This window comes from Ailuropoda melanoleuca, chromosome 1, assembly GCF_002007445.2.
Source record: "Ailuropoda melanoleuca isolate Jingjing chromosome 1, ASM200744v2, whole genome shotgun sequence".
Lineage (NCBI taxonomy): Eukaryota > Metazoa > Chordata > Mammalia > Carnivora > Ursidae > Ailuropoda > Ailuropoda melanoleuca.
Genome location: NC_048218.1, coordinates 193,931,076 through 193,956,701, shown reverse-complemented (window position 1 = coordinate 193,956,701; position 25,626 = coordinate 193,931,076). Strand labels below are relative to the sequence as shown.

General features: G+C 41.3%; 1 protein-coding gene across 1 annotated transcript in view; it reads right to left on the bottom strand.

The window, feature by feature from the left end:
• EXOC4 (exocyst complex component 4) overlaps positions 1–25,626 on the bottom strand; it is a 722,132-nt gene that overhangs the window by 105,490 nt on the left and 591,016 nt on the right. Inside the window, exon 14 of the mRNA XM_002922628.4 lies at positions 1,859–2,037. Within this exon, the coding sequence (XP_002922674.1) occupies positions 1,859–2,037 (179 nt within the window). The remainder of the gene's footprint in view (positions 1–1,858; positions 2,038–25,626) is intronic.

Below are 25,626 nucleotides of genomic sequence, written 5' to 3'. Positions count from 1 at the left end.
AAGACAAGAATTTAGACATCAAGTGTATGGGGTACTCTCAGTGACATGAACACAACAGGTAAATCGTGCAATTACAAAGTTGAGCATAACTCAGAGAACATCTTTCTCTTTTTGAAAACAGCTGATGTCAGGTTACCCTGTGTGAATCACTCAGGGGCTTGCTGTAGAGGTTATGGACTGTTTTGCTTTGCAAAACCCTTTTCAAATGGACAGAAGAGAAATCTGGAATGCCGAGCCACTGTTAATAAGAGACTGCATTATTAAATATTAGATGTTGATGGCCTACCAAACAAGAGGACCCCTTCCAAATGTCACTAGTCAACTGACCCCAAGCAGCCCTGCATTTGTAGGGGTCAAAGGAAACTGGGGAAAGAAGCATGTGATCCTTTTACAGAACTGATTATTTGGCAATTAGCAAAAGGGAAGTTAACGCTGACTTTCATTTTTGGTGGAGTGAGGTGGGGCTGGGAGAAGAACTGGATAATTTAGACTACTGCTTGTGGCAGACTGCCTGATACTCACAGGACTAGAAAGTTGAGGGCCTTTTAAGGGTATCTCCGGACGCAGATCTGCTCAGACCCCACACTGAGCCCAAACCATCTTATCCCCCAAACTATCCTTACAGATGCTGAGACCACGTATATGTAATTTTAGACTCAGATAAAAAGTAATGTTAAATAATTAGCATAAAAATAAAAGTATAAACGAAAAGTAGTATTTCCAAGAAGACTTCTAAAGCAGAGTATACAACCTTGCTCAAAGCCCCCTTCCTTCTGTCCATTTTCCCCCACCCACTACTGAGCTTCAGGGTTTAGCAGTGAGCATTTAAGGGACTCTGAGCCTCCAGGGGGCACGTATCTCAGGGAAGAATTTACCCCTGTGAGTTTCATCCCCACCTCTTCCATCTTGAGCTGGAAGCCGTGGTTAACCAAAGCATGACTTTTCAAAAGACAATGATAATAAATAACTTACTCTGAAGTTCACAGTCCAAACAATGAGGGCTTTTCCATTCTAATTATCTCCTAACAGTTAACTCTAATATTAAGTTCAAAGCTGATTCTGTTTCTTTCATGTTATTGCTGTTATTTTACTTTTTCCTGTTTATTTATGCGTTCAAACCTGTCAGCGCCTTATTCCTTCTTCTATCGTTTTTTCTTTGCTTCTATTTTAACAACCTAACACATACTTCTGAACTCATGCTTTTAATGTGCCCTAAAGCATTTATTTTATTGCTAGTGAATAGAGTGTATGTGCCCTAAAGTTTTCAAAACTATTTTTTCGGAGTCATTGGTCCTCAATAGAAAAAAATTTCCCGTTTTTATTTCATATCCTATGCCTTCCATTCCTTGAATTCTGTAAGTTATCTCTCAGCCATCCCTTTTTGGGAATCACTGCTTTTCTCATAGTCTCTATTTTCTAGCACCTCCAGTCACTTCTATTATTCTCTCGTTAGACACCCTTTCATTAGCTTACACCAGTTAGAGTGAAAACAGCAGCTGTGTGCTCAGCTCTGAGACAGTTTCTATCCTTGAGAAGTTGTAAGGAGGACAAAGGTACTGTTTTCTGCTCTGGAGACACAGTGGTGCGTTCTCCCACGATTTTATGTTTTGAAGGTTTAATATCAAGCTCTGTGAACGTGAACCTTGTTTGGCTTTCCATGCTCCACACAGGAAGCCGAGATTACTTTCTTTAGCAGAATCACAAAGTATGAGAGGTGCAGCCAAAGCAGAATTCTTACACAGGTCTAGCACGGCCCTTCTGACAACTTGGACGTGTATACACACCCGCGTTTCAAATGAAACTACTCAGTCTAGTTCCTTCCACTGTCCCCACAACCACCGCCATCAATGATACTTACTCTGGGATGTAGAAAGATTGGAGAAAGCTGACTTTGTTCGACCGGCTAGCCACTCCAGGCTTTCATGCATGTTGGCCAAAGCTTTGAGGTCACTGACATCACGGAGGATGTCCTGCGGAGGGATTAACTTATCACCCAGGTTCCCAATAAGAACTTCCGACTCCTTGCCAAAGGCTGCCCTGAGAAACAAAGCAGAAACATACTTCACCTACAGCACGGAAAAGAGAGGCGTGGGCAATACTGTTTCAGGCAGGGCTAGCACACTGGTTGTCATGTGGCAGCATTTCATAGCATGCTATCTTTCCTAGGTTTACTGTTGTGAGAAAACTATCATATACCTGCTTAAAATTATGCCAGCAGGAGAGAGATTGTTCTTAGAAAAGTGAAGTTTCCCTGATGCTCATACTTTCAACAGGAACCAGCATGGGCCTCACCTGGAGAGTGATGGTCCCTGGATGGCTTTGATGCACGCTCTCTTGTGGGGGTTTTTTCTTGCCTCTTCTGCTATGGACGTTGCCCAACAGCTTAGGGCGTGAAAAATGTACATGTTTTGAAGGTTATTGTAATAAATAAAACCACCAGGTTAATCGGCTGGAAAATTTTGTTAAATGTTCAAAAGCAAAGAGGGTCCAGTCTCTTTAAGAGAGCAGATTATAGTTGAGGTCGATGACAGGCCTCACTCATTCACTCACTGACTTTGTGTAAAAGGGACCCGAAGCAAACTACAGGCGTTAAGGTATGTACTATTCGAAAAGAGAGACCAATAAAAATCAAGGCTGGATACCTTTACTGACTGGAAAAATACAGTCAGGTGGTCTTTGCACAAAGCCTAGTATGTTCATAATGTTTGGGGGGGGAGGGCTGAAAAATCAGATTCTGTGGGGTAACAGGAGGAGGGAGTCGGAAGGGCCCCTAGAGACCATAGGGCGCCTCCACGGCCCAGAGGCAGAAACAGAGGCTCAGACAGTGAACTGTGGTGCCCACATGACACAAGAGTGGCAGAGCTGGGACTCTAATTCCCACGGCGCCCTTTCTTTCAGAAAGACAGAGGGCTGAAATGACAGAAGATGCCTGAGGATGCTGGGGAGAAAAATCCTGTCTTTTAGGGAAAGTCCCATGCAGGCAGGTGGGGACGCAGAGCTGCTGCTGGTGAAGGTTGGAACAGGCACCCGGAGAGTTCTCTGTAAGTCCCAAAGGTTTTTAAAACTCAGAACACTTTAAGTGAGCAGAAGCAAAGGTTTTAGTTAATAAGTTCCAAGCCAGTGGTGATCAGTAACGGGACACGGAGTCAGGACAATGCTACACAGCGGCGTGTAGCACCCCACACGATGTCAGACGCTCCAAATGGAAAGAAACAACTGCTGTGAATGAAAAGCTTATTAAAAAATGTTTATGCTACCAAGGAGTGACTCACCATGAGGCTTCTTATTTCAACAGAGGGTTATGTTGTTTTAAGGAAAAGTCATACTTGATTGACTGAGTTGGGTAAGCGGTGGTCACGGAGCCAAGACAGACTGAGTGCGGGAACCGGAGTGTGCATACAAACCTTACTTAGGGGACTTGTAACAGGTCTTGGGGTGGGACCCAAAAGTCTGCATCTCCAATTAGTTTCAGGCTACTGTCTGGGAAGCACGCTTTCTTTGCAAACTTAGAGTTAGAGCACAGGCTTCAAAGTCACACAAACCTGGTGCTGAATTCTAACTCTGCCATTTACTGTGGGACTCGGTTTCACTTTTCTGAGCATCGTCTGCTAGGGGTGAGAGTGCTTACCTCGGATGAAGTGATGTAAACATCGGAGGGGACTTGAGAAACCTTTACTGGGGCGCCTGGGTGGCTCAGTCAGTTAAGCCTCTGTCTTTAGCTCAGGTCATGATCCCAGGGTCCTGGGATCGAGTCCTGCATCGGGCTCCCTGCTTACTGGGGAGTCTGCTTCTCCCTTTACCCCTCCTCCCTGCTTGTGCTCTCTCTCCCTCTCTTAAATAAATAAATTCTTTAAAAAACAAACAAACCATTACTGGGACAATTTCAGTAATTCCAAAAGTAGAGAGAAGGGTACGATAATCCCCCACGGGTGAGCCTTCTTTCATCTGTCTATATCCACACCCCATCCCCCTTGGAGGATTTTGAAACAATCATTCAGGTGATGTGAGGTGCATGACCCAGTGCATGGAACTTGGTGAAAGCTAACAAGCTACAGTTATGATCACTCTACAGTCTGTTGAGATGGCTGGTTTACTTGGCGTCAACCCGGGGTGATGGTATGATGAATGAATTGAAGTAGGTGAGTGATCAGAAGTCAGTCAGTTAGATCTCAAGGACTAGTTTTACAAATGGAACCTTGTAACATCACAGCAAATGTCACCATGTCTCAGAGCCCAGGCTTCCCAGAATCTTCAAGAGGTAAATTACTGTGATAGAAACCACCAGTTGCCTGGCCAGTACCCATCATCCCATGCCTTCTTGGGCAAAGGACCCTGGGATTGTTGGGGTCAGCCTTGTGTTCAACTTCAAAACAAAACAAAACAAAACAAAAAAACCTACTCAATTTCCCAGCCCTTCTTGCAGATGTGGCGGTCAATGAGTTATAAGCCAAAATCAGTAAGTGGGCTTCCAAGAAAGCCCTTTTAAGCAGTCTCAGCTGGCAGGGGCCTCTTTTGCCCCCTGCCTTTTTGGAATGCTAGAGTGCTTCCTCAAATATCAGGTGACCTTGAGTATGAAAATAATGCTGAGAATACTGGAGCCAAAGATTAGGAGGGCCTGGGTGCCCCAGTGCCAGCATGGAGCTGCCGTGCATTCCCAGACAATGCGCTTCTGGGCTTCATGTCACAGGAGGGACAATAAAACCCTATTTGTTTCAGACACTGCGATTCTAAGTTTCTGCTACCAGCAGCTAAATGCAATTTCTAACTGACACAATGATCTAATTAGCATAAATGATGTCACCCTCAGAAAACTTTCCCTGAATTTAGATATCCCTAAAATCAAGTTACTGGGAAAAGCAAAACAATGTCTCCTCCTTGATTTGAGCCCAGCAGACAGTTCTAGCATCTTCTCTGTGGCTGTCACTCAGTCAAGCTGTAAATATTTAGTTTTCTTAATGTGTCCTTATATATCAACTCTCCCAGCCCCTTAATCATCTTTGATAGATATAACACAAAAAATGCCTCTGAGCCGAGCGGTTAAAAAGCAACAGGGGAGGCAAACAGCTTTGAAAAACAGGCTCCAAGGCGTTTTTATGCATGTAGGTGTAACCCTGGGTGGAATGTGACAATCAAGACAAATGTATTTATGTAGAAGTCTAATCTGCTTGTGTGGGGATCTCTGGGCCTCGGGCATGTCTGCGGTGTGCTTTCAGCCCTGGATGCCTATCCCACCTCCCTTTGGCTCACTCAGATTTGCTTAACCTCCTCCGACGGGAGAGCAACAGACTGAGAAAAATACAAACTGCCTCATGTTGAATACATAGTACACATCTCATTTGACAGGAATCCATAATCACCCCCTAACAACCTGGAGAGAGCACGGAAACCATGACACCGGGAATAAGTGATTGACAGCTATAACCATTTCACACATAAAAATCATTCCTTCGAGGATTTGTGTGTGTCAAAGAGCTTGGTGGACGGTTTCTATGTGTTACAACAACCCTAAGGGGATGGCTTTAGCTGCTCGACTACAGATCTTTTTCTAAACCTTCTAATTCCTTAAATAAATTATGGTATATCCACACTATGGAAAACTATGCAGGCATTAGAAATTACATTGTAGGAAACACTTGATACCATAGAAAAATGTTGGCTATGGCTTATTTTTAGCCATGATCCCCAGCTGAGTAAAATAAGCTGTTATAAAACTGGATGTACTGTATGATATTTAAAAAGAAAACGATTATATGTCTATCTAAACTAAAAAAGACTGGATGTCTACATACCAGAAAGCTAACTGGACCTGGATCATACCTGGTGTTTCTCTGTATTTTCCACATTTTCTTCCAAGACTGTGTTTACTTTTTAATTAAAAACAAAACTTGGAAACCCTACCGCCAATGAGAAAATCTTTCGAAGGGACACATCAAGAATTGTAGCAGGCAAAGTTGGAGGACGTGGATGTTAGAGTTACTTAAGCCAAACTGGGAGGCCATGGGTTGGCTGGTCTGACGGCTGGTTCGGACCGAGGCTCCGGGCTTGCTCGAGATGCGGACACTGTTTACAACTGAGGATCTCGCTGCCACAGCGGCGACCACCCAGCATCTGGGCCAATACTGTTTCCTCTTTCTAGATCTGAATTTCTATTTACCCTTCATCTCCGGCTCCTTTTGCGAGCCCATTAATGAAGGAAGACATCACATGTATTTGGCTGAAGTGGGCAGCAGAACCATCATTACCCTGAGAAGGTGGAGTAACAGAAATTCAGAAGTAAGAGGCACTCGTTCACGGCCCACAGATCATCTGACAGAGCCGGGAACAGGAATCAGAACTCAAAGCTTGTGTGTTCTTGCTACCAAGGCCCGCGTGAGGAGCCGCCTTCATCAGCGGTAGGACAACAGGCTCACCGAGACGCCTATGGAACTACGGAAGTGTCAAACCTGTGAGGCTTAATTTTAGCACATAATTATAATCTTTAAAGAGCTTGATCTGACAAGAATTCATTTAAGACATTTTTGCCAAGAGTGTAAAACCCGTTTAATTTAATTTTACCACACAATTATAATCTTGAAGGAGGTCTATCCGACGAGAATTCATTTAAAGGGATTTTGCCAAAGATGCTGAAAATTGTCTCCGTTTAGTCTTTAAATAGTTCTGTTATCAGCTGAAATCTCAGAAAGAACAAAAAAAAAAAAAAGAAAAACCCCAAAAAACCTGCATCTTCAGCAGACTAAATGCACTTACGAAAGAAACATCACAGAGAGTTTCAAAATGATTGATCTGCAGATCTGGGCTCTATTTGGTCACACGACACATAGACTCTGACTCACTGCTTGCTCCCCCCGTAAATCTCCCCCAGTCCTCCCCATGGCTTCCTATCGCCCAGGAGCCTCGGAAACCTACAGGAGCACACTCCTCTCCGATTCGGGACAGAGCAGGGAAGAGCGAGGACTGGCTCCAAGAGGAACCGGACTCCCACACACTTCTTGGAAGGGGCAGTGCTGTACCCACGCCGTCCCAGCCTTTTAAAGTACGGAACTGCTTGCCTTGCCTGAAATGTCTACTAGCACCACTGTCGCGTTTCCTCAAGGTCTTACAATCACGATAGCCCGCTCAACAATGTTTCTGGCCAGGAAGCTTCTTTTACAGCCAAAGAAGTGTAAGGCAGGGCTGATGTTCCCCGAATGCCCTTCTCGTTGCATACCCCATCCCCAGGGAGGAGCTGGCCTGACAGAGGGGTGCCATGGCCTATGCAGGATTCAGCTGAGGGTCCAGTTGGAAGACAACACTTACGAGGCTGGAGTGCTGGAGGGCCTGACTCAGTGCTTCCCCCCCTCCCATAACAAGAAAATACAGGCCTGGGAACTAAGGAATAAAAGCAGGAGTGGCCCTTCGTCTCATGATTACAAACACCTACAGAGGTTCCACTCTTGCCCCCTCCCCCAGCTTTGGGCTAGGTGGGTTTTCAGATATTCAGGAAGGAATGTCTCCCCCGGAAGCTACAACAATGACCGCATTAAAACTGGTGGCAGAGGGGCGCCCGGTGGCTCAGTCTGTTGGACATCTGCCTTTGGCTCAGGTCATGATTCCACGGTCCTGGGATGGAGCCCCACATTGGGCTCCCTGTTCAGCGGGGAGCCTGCTTCTCCCTCTCCTGTTCCCCCTGATTGTGCTCTCTCTTTGTCAAATAAATAAATAAATAAATAAATAAATAAATCTTAAAAAAAAAAAAAACCCAAACTGGTAGCAGACTGTCAACTGGCCTTTTGGAATTCTCACCACTGAACCAACAGGCCGAGAGGGCCAACTGTGATGCCAAGGGGGAAGTGGTTGCTTCTACCCTGTAAGGGCAGGCAGACTACGTCAGGTTCACTGGGACCCATCCTCGTGTTTCCACGTCCATAGTAAAATTAAGGGAAAACCCAGGGCAACCTGATAAAGGCAGGAATGGTAAGAACTCAGCTCTTTTAGAAACAAGGTTCAACACGCACAGGTGGCGACTCTGACGAGCTAAGGTGCTGGCAGAGGGCAAGAGCGCCCAGTGGGATGGCCTGCTGCCTGTGAGCGATCGGGCGTATCTGTGCATATACCAGTCAACGGTTTCTTTTTCCACTTTCCCGACTACTTCTTATTTGCAGTAAAACCTACATAACATCAAACTGACCATTTTCACTATTTTTAAGTATATGGTTCCAATGGCATTACGTACGTTCACAATGTGCGACCATCATCACTATCCCTTTCCAGAACTTTTCCATCATCCCAAACAGACTCTGTGCCCATGAAACAGTAACTTTCCATTCCCTCTTGCCCCCCAGTCCCTGATAACCATTAGTCGAGTTTGTGCTTAGGAATTTGTCTATTCTGAACATCTCATAGACATGGAATCATACAATATGTGTCCTTCTGTGTCTGGCTTATTACACGTTTTCAAGGTTCACCCAGGGCGTAGTATCAGAGTCTCATTCCTTTCTTTTTTTTTTTTTTAAAGATTTTATTTATTTATTCAACAGAGATAGAGACAGCCAGCGAGAGAGGGAACACAAGCAGGGGGAGTGGGAGAGGAAGAAGCAGGCTCATAGCAGAAGAGTCTCATTCCTTTCTTAAGGCTGAATAATATTTTATTGTTATGTACATACCACATATTGTTTATGTACATCTGTTAATTGGCTGATGGGCATTTAGGTTGTTTTTAGCTTTCGGCTGCTGTCAATACTGCTTCCGTGCACGCTGGTGTACAAGCACCTGCGTCTCTGCTTCCGATTCTTTTGGGTACAGACAGAGAAGTGGAATTGCTGGGGCATACGGTAACTCTGTTTCATTTTCTAAGGAACTACTAAACTGTTTTCCACAGTGGCTGCACCATTTTACATTCCTACCAGCAATGCACAGGGGTTCCAATTATTCCACATTCTTGCCAAAATTTACTATTTTCTGGTTTTAAAAATTTTAATTAATTTTTTAAAATAATAGCCATTCTAATGTATCTATTCCACTATTTTATATGAGGAGCTGGTAGTGATCAACTTTCTAATTTTTCTTTTCTTCTTCTTCTCCTTTTTTTTTTTTTTTAAGAGAGGGAGAGAGAGGATCTTAAGCAGGCTCCACATCCAGTGCAGAGCCTGATGCAGGGCTTGATTTCACCATCTTGATATCACGACCTGAGCTGAAATCAAGAATCGGACGCTTAACTGACTGAACCACTCAGGTGCCCCGAACTTTCCAATTTCATTCAGAGGTCACCAGCTATGAGGAGTCACATCTGAGACATGACCATGGAGGACACTGGAAATCCTAGACTTGAGATGAATACAATGAGTGATGAGCCAGACTCTCCCTTGCTGGGGAGAGAGGGAGGGAATGCCTTTATATGGTGAACAGCACCTGGTATTAAGCCGAAGTATCAAGTTCTAAAATATGGGCATAAGGGTGAGAATGGATACAGAGTAACACAAGTCATAAAACTCTAAAAGTCCTAGGCCTGTTTGCCCTAAGAGCCATTCCTCACCTTGCCCTTGCTCTGATCTGTACTAGGGGGCCGGGGGGAGGCAGGGGCTGACCCTTGCAGGCTGTTTTCCAGGTTCCCAGCTGGGCACTGACACTGGGAGGGCCTAGGTGTGGGGGGGGACACTGAAGGGCAAAGGGAAAGGAGATGGCAGGGGATTTATCCCCCACCCTCTCTGCCTTTTGGGTGATATCTCCAGCAACAGATGCATCTCCTTGGTTCCAGCTCCTACCAAGCTGTGGTCTAATTAATTCCTCTCTCCTTTGGCATTCCAGCTAATGGCTGGTAGTGGCTTCTTGCTGTTGCTAATCTATGGGTTATCTTAATGTTCCTGTTCGATAGATTCTCGTTAAAATGTATAACCAATTCCCTACATTAAATTCTCTCGGAGGTAAATAGTTGATGTCGTTTCTATTTTCCATGTTAGACCTTAACTTATATGTTAGATCTAATAACGATGTCTGGCCATATTCAATGCTACTGGGGATTGAGTCAATTTTTTGGCATGGGAATTAATTAGTCCTGTTGTAAAGGCAGAGAAACTGCGACATGTTAAGGTGACCTGTGGACATCACTTAGCCATTATCTGTCAGAGCCTAAACTGATGAAGGTTATAAAAAGGTCAGGTCACCTACCTAGATTCCTAATAATACCGACTGAGTCTATTGAGATGTGACAATGACACATCCATTTATCACTTCTGCTTTTTACAACTGCTCAATCTTCAACCCTTTCAAAACTTAATTTGTCTGTGTCAAAAATAATGGGGTTAGTACCATTCTGATGGGTTCTTTAATCAGGTTTTCAAAAACTGTTTTTCTAAAATGATCTTGGCTAAACCCTCATAAATAAGAACAAAATGGGCCAGTTATCTTGATTACAATATTATTTCTTTCCTCTTGGAAACTGCTAAAACTCATGACTAAGTCTATCCTTCACTCGTTTTCATGCATGTGCATTTCATCACACACTCCCGTGTGAACAGCTATTTTTCACATTTAATAAGTAATTGCTCCTGTTTAGAAATTTGTCTCCGTCAATAATCACAATCAAGGTTTTTTTTTTTTTTTCATTTGCTTTCTTTGCCTGCTGTTCCTCCGCCATGTAAAAACTTGCAGTGCTCTGGCCTGGCCAGATGAGGCTAAGCCCACAATTCTGTGCAGACTGGGAATGAGTCTGGGAGGGGTCCCAGGGTGTTCTCTGCGATCACGGTGAATATATAAAATATCAGCAATTTCTCTGCTACCCGGTCCTGCTTGGGGCTTAGAACATAATATTAATTTATGGTTCTTTTTTCCTGGGTGCAGGGAAATTGTAGTTTCTGGGTTTCTACTCACAGATGACAGCCAGAAAAATTAATCATGACCATCATGGGGGTAGGGGTTTGACCACCAGCTCTTTCTCTTGTTTCTTTAAATCCGCTGACTCACCATGACAGGCACAAAACACTCGCCTCATGGATTTATGCTATTCTGGTCCTGAGAGGGATCTTGATGGTTAGTGTAAACCAGTGGTTCTCACTCTGGCAATACATTAAAAGCTGAATTAGAAAAGCATAAACAAAATTCCCCATGCCAAACTCCATCTGTAAAAATTGATGTAAACGGTTGTGGGTGGGGCTCAGGCATGGGCATTTTTAAAAATAATGGCTTTATTGTGATATATTTCCTATGCCATAAAATTTGCCCATTTAATATGTACAGTTCAATAGTTTTCAGTATAATCACAGTTACGTGACCAAACCACGATTTAGAACATTTTCTTTTTTTAAAAAATATTTTATTTATTTATTTGACAGAGAGAGACAGCCAGCGAGAGAGGGAACACAGGCAGGGGGAGTGGGAGAGGAAGAAGCAGGCTCCCAGCAGAGGAGCCTGACGTGGGGCTCTATCCCAGGACTCCAGGATCACGCTCTGAGCCGAAGGCAGACGCTTAACGACTGAGCCACCCAGGCACCCCTAGAACATTTTCATTACCTCAAAAAGAAACCCTGTACCCATTAGATTTCATACTTATTCCTGAACCCTACCCTCCAGCCCTAAGTACTTTCTGCTCTACAGATCTCCCTATTTTGGACATTCATCTATGATTTATACTCATATAGATGGAATCACACAATATGTCATCTTTTGTGACTGGTTTCTTTTATTTAACATGCTTTCAAGGTTCATCTGTTTAAGCTTATAGTAGTAGTTCATTTCTTTTATTACCAAATAACATCCCAATGTCTGGATATACCACATTTTATTTAACCATTCATCAGTTGAGGGACATTAGGGTTGGTTTCCATTTCTAGGCTATTATGAGTTTTGCTGCTATGAACTTTCATGTATAAATCTTTGCATTGGTACGTGTTTTCATTTCTCTCAGGTATATATACCTATGAGTGCAACTGCTGGGTCGCAGGTTAACTATCTTTAACCTTTCAAGGAACCGCCATATTGTTTTCCAATATGGCTGTACCATTTTCCATTTTCTACTAGCATATGTGGATTCCAATTTCTCTACATCCTTGCCAACTCTTGCTATTATCTCTTTTTAAAAATTTCAGTCACCTTAGTGGACATGAAGAAGTGTATATATATATTTTTAAGAGAGAGAGCATGTGTGCACAAGCAGTGGGGGGAGGGGCAGAGGGAGAAGGAGAGAGAAAATCTTAAGCAGACTCCATGCCCAGTGCAGAGCCTGACGTGGAGCTCAATCTCACAACCCAAGACCTGAGCCGAAATGAAGAGTCGGACGCTTAATCAACTGTGCCATCCAGGCACCCCGAAGAAGTATTTATCTCATTGTGGTTTTGATTTGCATTTCCTTGATGGCTAATGAAATTTAGCATCTTTTCACATGTGTTTATTGACCATTTTATGTCTTCTTCAGAGAAATGTCATTTCTGACCCTTTGTTCATTTGTCTTTTTATTATTGAGTCATCCATTCTTTACCAGATAAATACTAGGGATCCATGCCATTACCCAGTCTCTGTCCTAGATCCTGTGGGGATCTAGGGGGGGGCAAAAGCCACAAGAATGATTTCCTAGTCTGCTGATATGCCGTAACCGAGAGTTTGAAAAACATGGTGTTAAAGTCAGCCTGGCTCTGTGAATGTGTTCTTTGAGGGTCTCCCAAAGATGGTGAACGTTGACCAAGCGTTTTATAGAGAAACTAAAGCACACAGAGGAAGATGTGCCCATTTGCACACTGTAGCAAAGGTGGGAATGGAGCCAGTTTCTGTCCTTAGTATACCAATCAGGGCCACTGCCACCACTGTCCCTCACAAGTTACAGCAGCTTTAGGGTTTCATGTTGCCCAGGGATTCCACAGCCCTCAGTCTTGCTGCCTCAAAGAATTAGACTTTCTTGAGCATTTCACTCTCATGTAGTGCTAAAGGAAGGGAGACATACATACATCTGTCAAATCTCAGAGTACAGGGGCGCCTGGGTGGCAGAGCGGTTAAGCGTCTGCCTTCGGCTCAGGGCGTGATCCCGGCGTTATGGGATCGAGCCCCACGTCAGGCTCCTCTGCTGTGAGCCTGCTTCTTCCTCTCCCACTCCCCCTGCTTGTGTTCCCTCTCTCGCTGGCTGTCTCTATCTCTGTCTTATAAATAAATAAAAAAAAAATCTTTAAAAAAAAAAATCTCAGAGTACAGTCCTTAATAATAACAGGCACCCTTCTATTTTTAAAAACCAAGTCTAATCCCAGGAGTCCTTAAAAGTGAAGAACCCTCTTTGCCTATGGTCAGGGAGAGAGATGTGATGATGGAAGAAGGTCAGAGAGATGCTATGTTGTTGCCCTTGAAGGTGGAGGAAGGAGACAAAGAAATGAGGGCAGCCTCTAAAAGTTGGAAACGGCGAGGAAATGGATTCTTTCTTAGAACCTCCGGAAAGGAGAGCAGCCCTGCTGACACCTTGACTGTAGCTCATTGAGACCCGTGTTAGACTTCTAACCTATAGAACTGTAGGAGAATGAGTCTGTGTTGTTTTAAGCCACTAAGTCTCTGATAATCTGTTATGGTAACAACAACAAAAAATGAATATATCTGGTAATGATGTGCATGTGCAGGAGAGAATGCCCTTGCTGTCAGGAGATGCACACTCATGTGTTTAAGAATGAAAGGTCACCATGTTGGTAGCTTACTTTTGATGGGTTGGCAAGACACAAGTATGTGCATTTATTTGGTGAGAACAGAGTGGGTATGGCAAGATATTAGTAGTCACTAAATCTAACCCGAGGTATACATGCATTCATTGGACTGTTATTTCAATTTTTCTGTGAATTTATCATTAAAAAAAGTTTAAGTTAAAAAAAAAAGCAAGGAATAGATAGATAATTGTTGTGCTTTTCAAAATCACTGCCCAAAACAGTTCCTAGGACAGCAGTCGCCCAAGAATCACTTTTTAAGTTTCTTCCCAGCACACTGAGTTTCTAAGAATGAAGGCTGAGTACAAGGTATAACATAACATGTACGATGACACTTTAATGCACCAAATTAAAAACCTGAACAATATTGAGAAAGCAATCAGAACTCTCACAAACTGTCTTTGCCACTCTCATTTCAGATCCAGAGAGATAAAATTTAGAATGACAGCCAGTTATGTTTTGACATGTTTAATCCACACAGGCATAAATGCATAATTTCTTCTGTCAGTCCATCTTTCTGTCCTTGTATAAGAATTCTGGAATAGTTTATGTGTTGTATTCTTATGGGTGAGCACAGAAAAACTATTATGCTCAAATAACTTTCTTCTCGAAGAAAAGGGCTTAGAGCCACCCAGGTGATGGCAGGGCAAAGACAGCATTCTGCTAAAGGCTATTTTACCTCTACCCGCATTCCCTGTCTAAAAGAGAGACATGAAAGAAGCACTTTTTTCATCCTGAATGGCCTGGTAGCAAAACACCAGGGTTCAAATAGTGAGTCTCCAATTAGAGGCCAAGATTCTAATCACAGGTCAATATAAGTGACTGGGTGTTAAGTCCAAATACACAATTGCAGATTCATTATGCAAAAACACAACACAACACGACAAACCTCTGTTTCTATTTGACTCAGAACTGCATAGGTCATGTGACAAACAATTCTTTAAATTTTTTCTATAATTATAGTTTCATCATTTTTCTTCCCCAGCAACATGACGTTTCTTCTTTTGCCTGTATTACTAACAATATATTCTATACATTAAACAGTTAGCTTTTTTATTTCTGGCTCATTTCTAATCACTAATGTAAAATTACAACTCAGACTGTAGGCAAACAGCTAAATATTTTCACCCTGCTATGGAATGGAATGTATTCCCCACTCCCGAAATTCATGTGGTGAGGTCTAAATACCAAAGTGATGGTATTTAGAGGTGGGATCTTTGGGAGGTAATTAAGTTATAAAAGTGCAAGTCTCATGATGGGTTAATACCCTTATACAAAGGGGTGCCTGGGTGGCTCAATCGGTAAAGTGGCTGCCTTCAGTTCAGGTCATGATCTCAAGGTCATGGGATCGAGTCCCATGTCGGTCTCTCCACTAAGCAGCGAATCTGTTTCTCTCTCTGCCTCTGTGATAGCTTTTGCTCTCTCAAATGAATTAACAAAATCTTAAAAAAAAAAAAAAGACCCTTACACAAAGGGACATGAAAGAGAGCTCTCTCTCTCTCTCTGACATGTGAGGATATAGCAAGAAAATGGGCCTATGCAAGCCAGGAGGAGAGCTCTTATCAGGAACTGAATTGGCCGACACCTCGATCTTGGACTTCCCAGCTTCTAGGGCTGTGAGAAAGAAATTTCTGTTGTTTAAGCCACCCAATCTATGGTGTTTCGTTATAGCAGCCTGAGCTGACTAATATATACCCACGCTCTAAGACTCCTTCTATGCTATCCTTTCTATTACTGTTTATCAAGTAGTACATGAGTACAGACATACATTCATGCAACAAACATTCACTAAGCAACCACTGTGTGACTCATGCTAGGTCTGGCATTCAATACCCAAATTCTAGAGCAATGATACTAGGTAAGCACTCTGGTCATTAACCCTGTGCCTTTGATATCAAGTGTCGAATCCTAACTTGATTGGGACTTGATTTCAAAAGCCCTTCAGGTACCCTGTGTTTTACGACAACGTTTTTCTGGAAAACAATGGTCATTGAAGAACTGACCAAATCTTCTTGTAAGATCAGCTTAGTAATTGAAGGTTGTGATTCGGAGACATCAAATGAATGATGAATGTTTGCAAAAAATACACCATAAACGTAAACATACTAAAACCAGAACCCTGAGTAGTAGCTAAAACATAGTAAAATTATACTAAAATTCTATAAAACAGACACAATGTACTAGGTGTATGGTTACAAAAGTGCTCCATCTACTCTAAAATGTAAACACCCAACATAAAAATACAACTCTACTGGACGTTAAACATTAAACACACACACACATACACACACACACACACACATCTCAGTGTGTAAGTTCTAGAATTACAGATTGTCATTTACAGAGGAGGGACAGAGGTGCAGAGAAGTGAGGGGAGCTGGCTAAGGACACGGAAAATTAGGGGCAGGGTGAGACAGAAGCCCAAAGCTCAGGCTCAGGGTTTTCTCCACATTTTGTACTCCCTTTTTGGAACCAAGCAGATGAGTACACTGATGTATCAGTGGGTAAGGAGAGAATTCCATGGAAATTGATACTAGGTTAGGGCACCTGGGTGGCTCAGTGGGTTAAGCCTCTGACTCTTGGTTTTGGCTCACTCAGGTCATGATCTCAGGGTCATGAGATCTAGACCGGTGTTGGGCTCCTCGCTCAGCAGGGAGTCTGCTTGAGATTCTCTCTTTCTCTTTCCCTCTCCCCCTCTGCTCGTCCCCTGCTCTCGCACACACCCGTGCTCGCTCACTCTCTCTCTCTCTCAAATTAACAAATCTTAAAAAAAAAAATTGATACTAGGTTACAACAAGCAAAGAGCTAATTGCAAAGAGCTAATTGTGAACAGTACATTATTTTTAAGCTGAGGGCACCTGCTCAGAGTTTTTTTTTTTTTTAAAGATTTTTATTTATTTGACAGAGATAGAGACAGCCAGCGAGAGAGGGAACACAAGCAGGGAGTGGGAGAGGAAGAAGCAGGCTCATAGCAGAGGAGCCTGATGTGGGGCTCGATCCCATAACGCTGGGATCACGCCCTGAGCCGAAGGCAGACGCTTAACCGCGGTGCCACCCAGGCGCCCCACCTGCTCAGAGTTTTGATACAGAATCCACTTGGAATAAAATTGCATCGAAGTGCTCTGATCGTGTGGGACATGCTTTCTTTAGCCAAGCTACTCAAATAAGCCCGGCTACTAAGTTTTCTTTGTAGGATGTTGTCAAGCAACACTGGATATAAACAATAAGGTACAAGGACTTCTGATGTATACAATTTTTTCAGGTACTAGGTGCAGGACTACAGGTACTAGGACTTCTGACGTATACAATTTTTTTCACTGTGAGCGATCGTAAGTTAATGCACTTATACAAATGGCTATAGTTTTCCATAAAGAACATTTATTAAGCTTCAAAACAGATTATCAAATGTAGGATTAAAATAGCCAATAATTATAAGTTGAACACATACTTTGGTTTTTCAACTACCAAGAACGACTGCAGATTTAAAAGTCAAAATTCATATATCACTGAGCCTCTCACTGGAGTATCCAGCTCACTGATCATTCTGATTATTTCTCAAATTATCATACAATCTCCTTTTGAATAATCTAAATCTACTCAGAGCAGAGACACTAAACAACTGATCTCAAGCAAAGGCAATGACTCCCAAACTAAGCAACTAAGTGGCCTGTCCTCAAGGTAGCTTTCTCGGAACAGAGAAGGGGAAGGAAGTGAGGAATGGGTGGGGTGTAGGAGTTATAGGAAGATGACAAAGAAAGAGATGGGAGCCTCTGGGACTAAGCGAGATAGTACAGAGAAGAGTAAATGCTTTGCATAAAATTGGCAGAAAAGTGAAGATGGCTTAAGATTAAGACTTTTTTGCAGGGGATAAAAAAATGTTAGAATGACTATGTATTTGCAGAGAATTAACGAACTGGCAGTGAACAGTAACAGGGTTTGAGGATATGTGGAATTTTTTTGGAGGGGGAAAAAATTAAAACCTATGTAATAATTACTCATGGTTAAATAACTTATAATGCTGAGCAGTAACCCTTGTCCGACCCCTACTCACCCTTAGCCTTGAGCCCCTGAAAAAAACACCCACAGCTTCCAAAAACAATCTATTTCTGTTCCTAATTGTTCCAGTGGCTACATCCACATGGAAACTGCTACTTGTTGATGTATTAATTTTAGATATTTTGATTCTGAATGCCCTTCTTCCCTCCTCCCAGTTATATCCAATTCCCCTTCCTAATGTAGTTATATTATTATTTGTAGTTTATCTATTGGTCTTTCAGATTTTTATACATGTCTTTACCTCTAGCAGACTCCCCACACTATAAATTGCTTATTTAGTTACCCTCCTAGACTCTGAGCTCCTAAGGCAGGAGCGATGCAGGGAGGGGGGCTGAGGTTTGGGGAGGAAGTGCTGGTACCTTCCAAGTGGAACAGGACCGGGGTGAGAGGTGGGGAGACAGGAGGCAGGGGTGGGATGAGCAGAGGGCATTCCAGGTAAAGGAATGGGCATGGCAAACTCATGGAGGGAGGAAAGAGCATGGTAGATGGGGAACGGGAAAAAGTTCAATAGGGAAAAAAAGATGCGGGTGAGAAGGGTCTTCAACCTCTGGCAGGGACATCAGCCTGCAGCAGAGAGCAGCCATCAGGAGAGACAGAGCTGGGACAACACAACAGTAGGCACAGGGCTTCTCGGCGGTGGTTTTGGACTGTCTCATTGCTGGCTGTTGTCTTAGGAACACCTCTTCCTGCTTCAGCCCAGGCTAGGTAACAGGTACCCCTCCCTCCACGATGGCACAGAACATGTTCTCAGCCTCCTTCTGAAGGGCTGAGCGGGACTAAATTAGGGAGATCATTATCTTTTCTTTGATTAAGATTCCAAATGAGAGAAAGAGGAATGGTGTTAAATGAAGTAAAATCTAAGTTTAAAAAGTTAAATAATTCCATGATCTGAAATTACTCAAAAAACACAATGTAGAAAACACTCTGGTCAGTTAGCATATAGTACATCATTAGTTCTTGATGCTGTGTCTAATATGACTTTTCAATAGAGGGATTTTATTCTATTTATTTTATTTTATTTTATTTTATTTTTTTAATTAATTTTATTTTATTATATTATGTTAATCACCATACAGTACATCCCCTGATTCTGATGTAAAGTTTGATGCTTCATTAGTTGCGTATAACACCCAGTGCACCATGCAATACGTGCCCTCCTTACTACCCATCACCAGTCTATCCCATTCCCCCACCCCCTCCCCTCTGAAGTCCTCAGTTTGCCTCTCACAGTCCATAGTCTCTCATGTTTCATTCCCCCTTCTGATTACCCCCCTTTTCTTTATCCCTTTCTTCCCCTACCGATCCTCCTAGTTCTTATGTTCCATAGATGAGAGAAATCATATGATAATTGTCTTTCTCTGCTTGACTTATTGGAAAGTCCTATTGGAAAAAAAAATACACAGGAAACAAATATATAAAAAAATGGGCAGAAGATATGAACAGACACTTTTCCAATGAAGACATACAAATGGCTAACAGACACATGAAAATATGTTCAACATCATTAGCCATCAGGGAAATTCAAATCAAAACTACCTTGGGATATCACCATACACCAGTTAGAATGGCAAAAATTGACAAGTCAGGAAACAACAAATATTAGAGAGGATGTGGAGAAAGGGATCCCTCTTACACTGTCAGTGGAATGCAATTTGGTACAGTCACTTTCCAAAACAGTGTGGAGTTCCCTAAAAAGTTAAAAATTGAGGCACCCTATGATCCAGCCATTACACTACTGGGTGTTTACCCCAAAGATACAGACATAGTAAAGAGAAGGGCCATATGCACCCCAAAGTTCATAGCAGCATTGTTCACAATAGCTAAATTGTGGAAGAAGCTGAGATGCCCTTCAACAGATGACTGGATTAAGAAGATGTGGTCCATATATACAATGGAATAATACTCAGCCATCAGAAAGAATGATTTTTCAACATTTGCAGCAACATGGACGGGACTGGAGGAGATTATGCTAAGTGGAATAAGTCAAGCAGAGAAAGACAATTATCATATGGTTTCACTCATTTATGGAACTCAATAAATAAGTTCGGTAGGAGAAGGAAGGGTAGAATGATGGGATGTAAACAGAAGGGGATTGAGCCATGAGAGACTGTGGACTCTGGGAAACAAACTGAGGGCTTCAGAAGGGAGGGGGTGGGGGATTGGGATAGGCCAGTCATGAGTATTAAGGAGGGCACATATTGCATGGTGCACTGGGTATTATATGAAAATAATGAATCATGGAACATTACATCAACAACTGGTGATGTACTGTTTGGTGACTCATATAACAAAATAAAAATTAAAAAGATAAAAAAAAAAGAAAACACTCTGATCAGTGACTTTTTAATAATACTATCGAATAATTATAATCCTCCAATAACTGTCTACATAGATTAGCATTTATGCAATATATAGGAGAGATTGTAAGGTTTTTTCATTTACTGCCAATCTTATCCTAAAAAGAGTGATATCATTTTAATATAATAACCAAGTGCCTAATGCAATCATCTTGAACATTAATTGATGTGTTTTGTAGCGGAGTCTCCAGTTAATTACCTGTCTTTTTTGTTTAATTTTGAGATTTAAGTCTGCTTCTCATCTAGTCTTGCCTGGCAGTGCCCTACATCCATCTACGACCTTCACCTTGTTTAATCGAGGGGGAAAAAAACATTTTAGCAAAGCATTTTCTACCCTTGTGCTTACTTAATATATTCATATTTTCTGATTCATCTTTCCTTTTATAATTATATTTCTAAAGTCATATTAAGCCTGCAGAGATAGTGGAATATATGTCTCCATTCTAATGAACATTTTGTTCACGCAAGCTAGCCTATTTTTCCTGCACTGGATCTTTTACTTTTTTCTTCAAATTCATCTAAAGATTCTTCAATAGCTGTAGTTATTGGGAACCTTTTTTTTTTTAAAATAAAGATTTTATTTATTTATTTGAGAGAGCGTGTAAGAGAGCAGGAGCAGGGGGAGGGGCAGAGGGAGAAGCAGACTCCCCGCTGAGCAGGAGGATGGACCCTGAGCCAAAGGCAGACACTTAACCGACTGAGCCACACAGACAACACCGCCCCCCTTTTTAAAGTAGGCTCCACACCCAGTGCAGAGCCCAACGTGGACCTTGGACTCAACCCTGAGATCAAGACCTGAGCTTAGATCAAGAGTCATACGCTTAACCGACTGAGCCACCCAGGTGCCCCATTATTGGGACCCTTTTAACAGCCGTTGCTTATACTGTTTTGAGAACTTTTTTTAAATTTCAAAATGGAATTTTTAAGAAAATTATTTATGCTCTACTTTATTCATACCATATTTCATCTAAACATATTTCTAAGCCCACTAGATTTCTGCCTTGTCTAATTTGAGCTGGTTGAAGAAACCAAACATGTGTAAAGACCCACCAAAGGCAAAACCGAAATAAAACAGACTAATTAATGGCCATGCCAAGGACTAGAAGCTGGGCCTGGGAGCTTCCAAAAGGAACATGTTCCTACATGTGCAACTTTTAGAGAGGCCACTGAAGGCATTTACTTCCAATTAAGACACTGGCTCACCATTCTTTACATTTTACTCTTTTCATTTGAAGAGTGGGTGATTCTTCCTATTTTTAAATTCAGTTTCATTCATCCAACATTTACTGAGGATCTATGATGTACTATTAGGGTTTCACAGAAGGAAGGTGAACGTGCAAAACTTTCTGCTTTCACTGTCTTTTTGTCATTAACCATTTCATACAGAACTCATACCAAATAAAATCTCAGGAATGGCCTTGCTCTTTGAAAATAATATTTTGCTGTTATTTAATCACACTGAGTTCCTAATGTCATAAGACAACAACAAGCAGCCTTAATAAACACAGCACTCACTTGATTCTCCAGATAAAATGAAAAGTCATCATCTAAAAAACCCTCTAAAAATAGCTAAAATATCCCTACTCTCTCTTCCCTATTCAGGACTGCATTACACTCTATCCGAAACCTACATAATTTCTTTTATATCATCTTTTTCTTTTCTTTTTTAAGATTTTATTTATTTACCTGACAGAGATAGAGACAGCCAGTGAGAGAGGGAACACAAGCAGGGGGAATGGGAGAGGAAGAAGCAGGCTCACAGCGGAGGAGCCTGATGTGGGGCTCGATCCCACAATGCTGGGATTACGCCCTGAGCCGAAGGCAGACGCTTAACCACTGCGCCACCCAGGCGCCCCTATATCATCTTTTTATTTTCACCCCCTTTGTGTCATCTTTCTTTTTCCAACAATGATTCTTTTTCTTTTTTCTTTTCTTTGATTAGGCAAACATGAAACTCAGAGATTTCATAACAATGTAATACAGTGAATACTAATAATTGCAAACTAAATCTAGAGTAAAAGCACCTATATGACAAATGTCTGATATTAGCATAAAATGATTAGAAAACCAGTCAAGATTATAATGGTATCAATGAAAATGAAGGAATAACTCCAAAGTCCAGAACTGTAAATTTCTGATCTATTTTTAGGCTGCTGCATCATGGTGGGTAGTTCTTAGAGGTAGACCACCTGGGGTCCAATTTTAGCTCTTTCACTTAGTAGGTCTGTGAATCTGGGGAAATTACTTAATTTCTCCACCCCTCTGTTTTCTCACCTGAATGGGAGTAACATACCTGGAAATTCATAATGTGGCTGTATAGTGCCAGGCACCATCAACTCTGATTGTTGTAATTGTTGAAACAGATTGTACGATTTTTTATTGCTCATCTTTCTGCCTGCTATAATTCAAGACTAATTTATAGGTTTATATATTCTTTGACATCTATCACCTGAAAAGTCTGGTCCTGGTCTCACCAATCAAATCTATCTACTTAAGGATTTTCAAACGTGGCTCTAGAGAAATGATTCTTATTTTTGAAATCCTGGGTCACTCAGTGAAATGGGGGCCACAGATTTTTGGGGACAGTCTAATACAGATGGCCTTCCCAATTCTTAGACAATCCCTCCTCACCCCTGTTACTTGTCCTAACACCTTACCTCTTCTGTTAATTACATCTCCAGAAAGCGGGACTGCTTTTATCAGTGGATATTCATTGATCTCAAAAGGATAAATATATACATATATATGACAGGTGCAAAGACAATGGGCAAGAAAGCCTGCTTTCAGCTTCTTGGGGGAACAAAAGGATATTTGCTATTTTTCCTTTTTCTATTAAAGCCCTGGCTTGACCTATTTTTTCCCCCTCTATTCAAAGGTAAGCCTGGAAATAACACACTTTATTTTTTAGTTAAGAAACTAGAATAGGAAAGGGCCTCATTTAGTAATGAAGGGAACATAACCTTTATTCAATGCAAAGGGCACTGGATTCTATATTCATCCATGCGCCAAACAGCCCTCTGAGCTTTAAAAACTAATTATAGGAGGGGAGTGTGACTTTTCAGTCTTTTTGGCTCCTGCCATGCTCTATAGTACTCTAATGTGCTAAACCAAGGCTCTGTCAACTCTGTCACATTGGAATATCAATAAAAGGTGTTCTCTCCTACTTACCTTCACTTTCAACGTCTAATCAGTATAGAGAACATGAAAGATTAAGAGGAAAGAATCACAAACAAAATGAAACAGATTGAAAAAATTATTTTTCTATTGTTAAAGTAAATATGATTTGCTTTCAAACTACGTCCACATGCAGAAGCATGGACGAATCTCTAGGGCATAATGTTCAGCAAAATACACCCCAAGCCATGATCAAACTTACATAAATTCTGGGGGCATTCAAATCTCATCGATGGTGATCAAAGAATGGTGGTTACCTTGAGGGCAGGCCATTGGGTGCTAGTAAAGTTCTATATTTTGATCTGGGAGGTGATTCCTTGGGTACAATCATATGTAACAGTTCACTGAGTTATATACCTAAGGCTACATGTGACTTCATGTCTATTGTAACTCACTAAAAATTTTTATTTATTTTTATTTTTTTTTAAAGATTTTATTTATTTATTTGACAGAGACAGCCAGCGAGAGAGGGAACACAAGCAGGGGGAGTGGGAGAGGAAGAAGCAGGCTCATAGCGGAGGAGCCTGATGTGGGGCTTGATCCCATAACGCCGGGATCACGCCCTGAGCTGAAGGCAGAAGCTTAACCGCTGTGCCACCAGGCGCCCCATTCACTAAAAATTTTTAAAACTGTATGTGTAAGTTGTTTTGCCTTCAAATTTAAGATGGAAGATGATACAACTCGTGAGCAGAACAGGAATAAGAAAGCCAGGGCCCTAATCTAGCTTTTCTGTATCCGAAGCATGAGCTGACACACAGACATGCAGCTCTTCGGATTGGCATTCTCTTTTCTGGAATAGGGCTGGAAGCCCATCCCTTTAAGCTACTGGATATACTAATAAAACTAACTGAAAATCTCTTTGCAAGAACAGAAGACAATTAAAGAGTTACATAATAATAAGCCAGGGAACAGGAAGATTTACATTCATTTAAAGTAACCTGAAAAGTTGGGAAAAAATAATTTATCTTCTTTATTAGACTTGCTTCTAATAAAACTATTCAGGTTATAGATATGATTAAATGGATACACTTAAAGAGAAAAGCAGAACAGAATATCCAAGAACTGTAGGAACAATTTAAAAAGGTGTAATAAATGGACAATGGGAATACCAGAAGGAGAAGAAAGAGAAAAAGGAACAGAAGAAATATTTGAAGAAATAATGGCTGTGAATTTCCCAAAACCAATGACAGACATCAAATCACAGACCTAGGAAGCTCAGAGAATACCAAGCATGAAACACACAGACAACACACACACCCTTATACCTAGGCATATAATATTCAAATGACACAAAATCAAAAAGAAAGAATAAAATCTTGAAAGAAGCCTGAGTCAAAAAAATTACCTTATCTCCTGAAGAACAAAGATAAAAGTTACATTAGACTTCTCTTCAAAACTCATGGAAGCAAGAATAATGGAGTGAAATATTTAAAGTATTAAAAGAAAACAATCACCAAACTAGAATTTTGTATCCTACAAAATTATTTTTCAAAAGTGAAGGAGAAATAAAGATTTTTTTCTGGCAAACAAAAATTGAGGAAATTTGGGAGCTCCCCACTACTTGCTAGATAGGATGCTGCCCAAATTTTGAATCACTTAATAAAGCCAATTAAATAAATGGGGGGAATTTGTCACTACTGAACCTGCCTTACAGAAGATGTTAAAAGACGTTCTTTAGGGCCAAAGAAAATAATTTAGTTCAGAAATCTGGATCTATATTAGGCAAGGAAGAGCATTAGAGGAGGAATAATAAAATCTTTTATTTCTCTAACTCCCAACTGATCTATCAGATAACAATTTGTTCAAAATAATATTAGCAACATTATACACAGTGACTGATTACAGCTTATGGATAAATGAAATAGATGAATGACAGCAATGTTATAAGGAATAGAAGGGGGAATTAGGAATACTTTGTTAAAAGGTACTTGCATTCTCTGTTTTAATAGTCTAGTGTTAAGTGGACTTGAATTAGCTATAAATGTATATTAGAAACTCAAGGGAAACCACTAAAAAAGGTAAAAGAAAAGTATAATTTATATGATAAGGGAGGGGAGAAAGTGGAATCATATAAAATATTCAATTAAAATCAGAAAGCAGAAAAGCATGACCCATAAAAGAAAAAATACAGTAAGCTGAACTTCATTAAAATGTAAAATGTCTGTTCTACAAAAGAAGCTGTGAAAAGAATGAAAAGATAAGGCACAGACTGGAAGAAAATCTTTGCAAAACACATATCAGATAAAGGACAGTATCCAAAACATACAAAGAACTCTTAGAACTCAACAATAAGAAAAGGCTACACATGATTCCAACTCTTATGATATTCTGGAAAAGGCAAAACTATGGAAATGGTAAAAAAAATGAGCAGTTGGCAGGGCTTTGGGGAAAGGAAG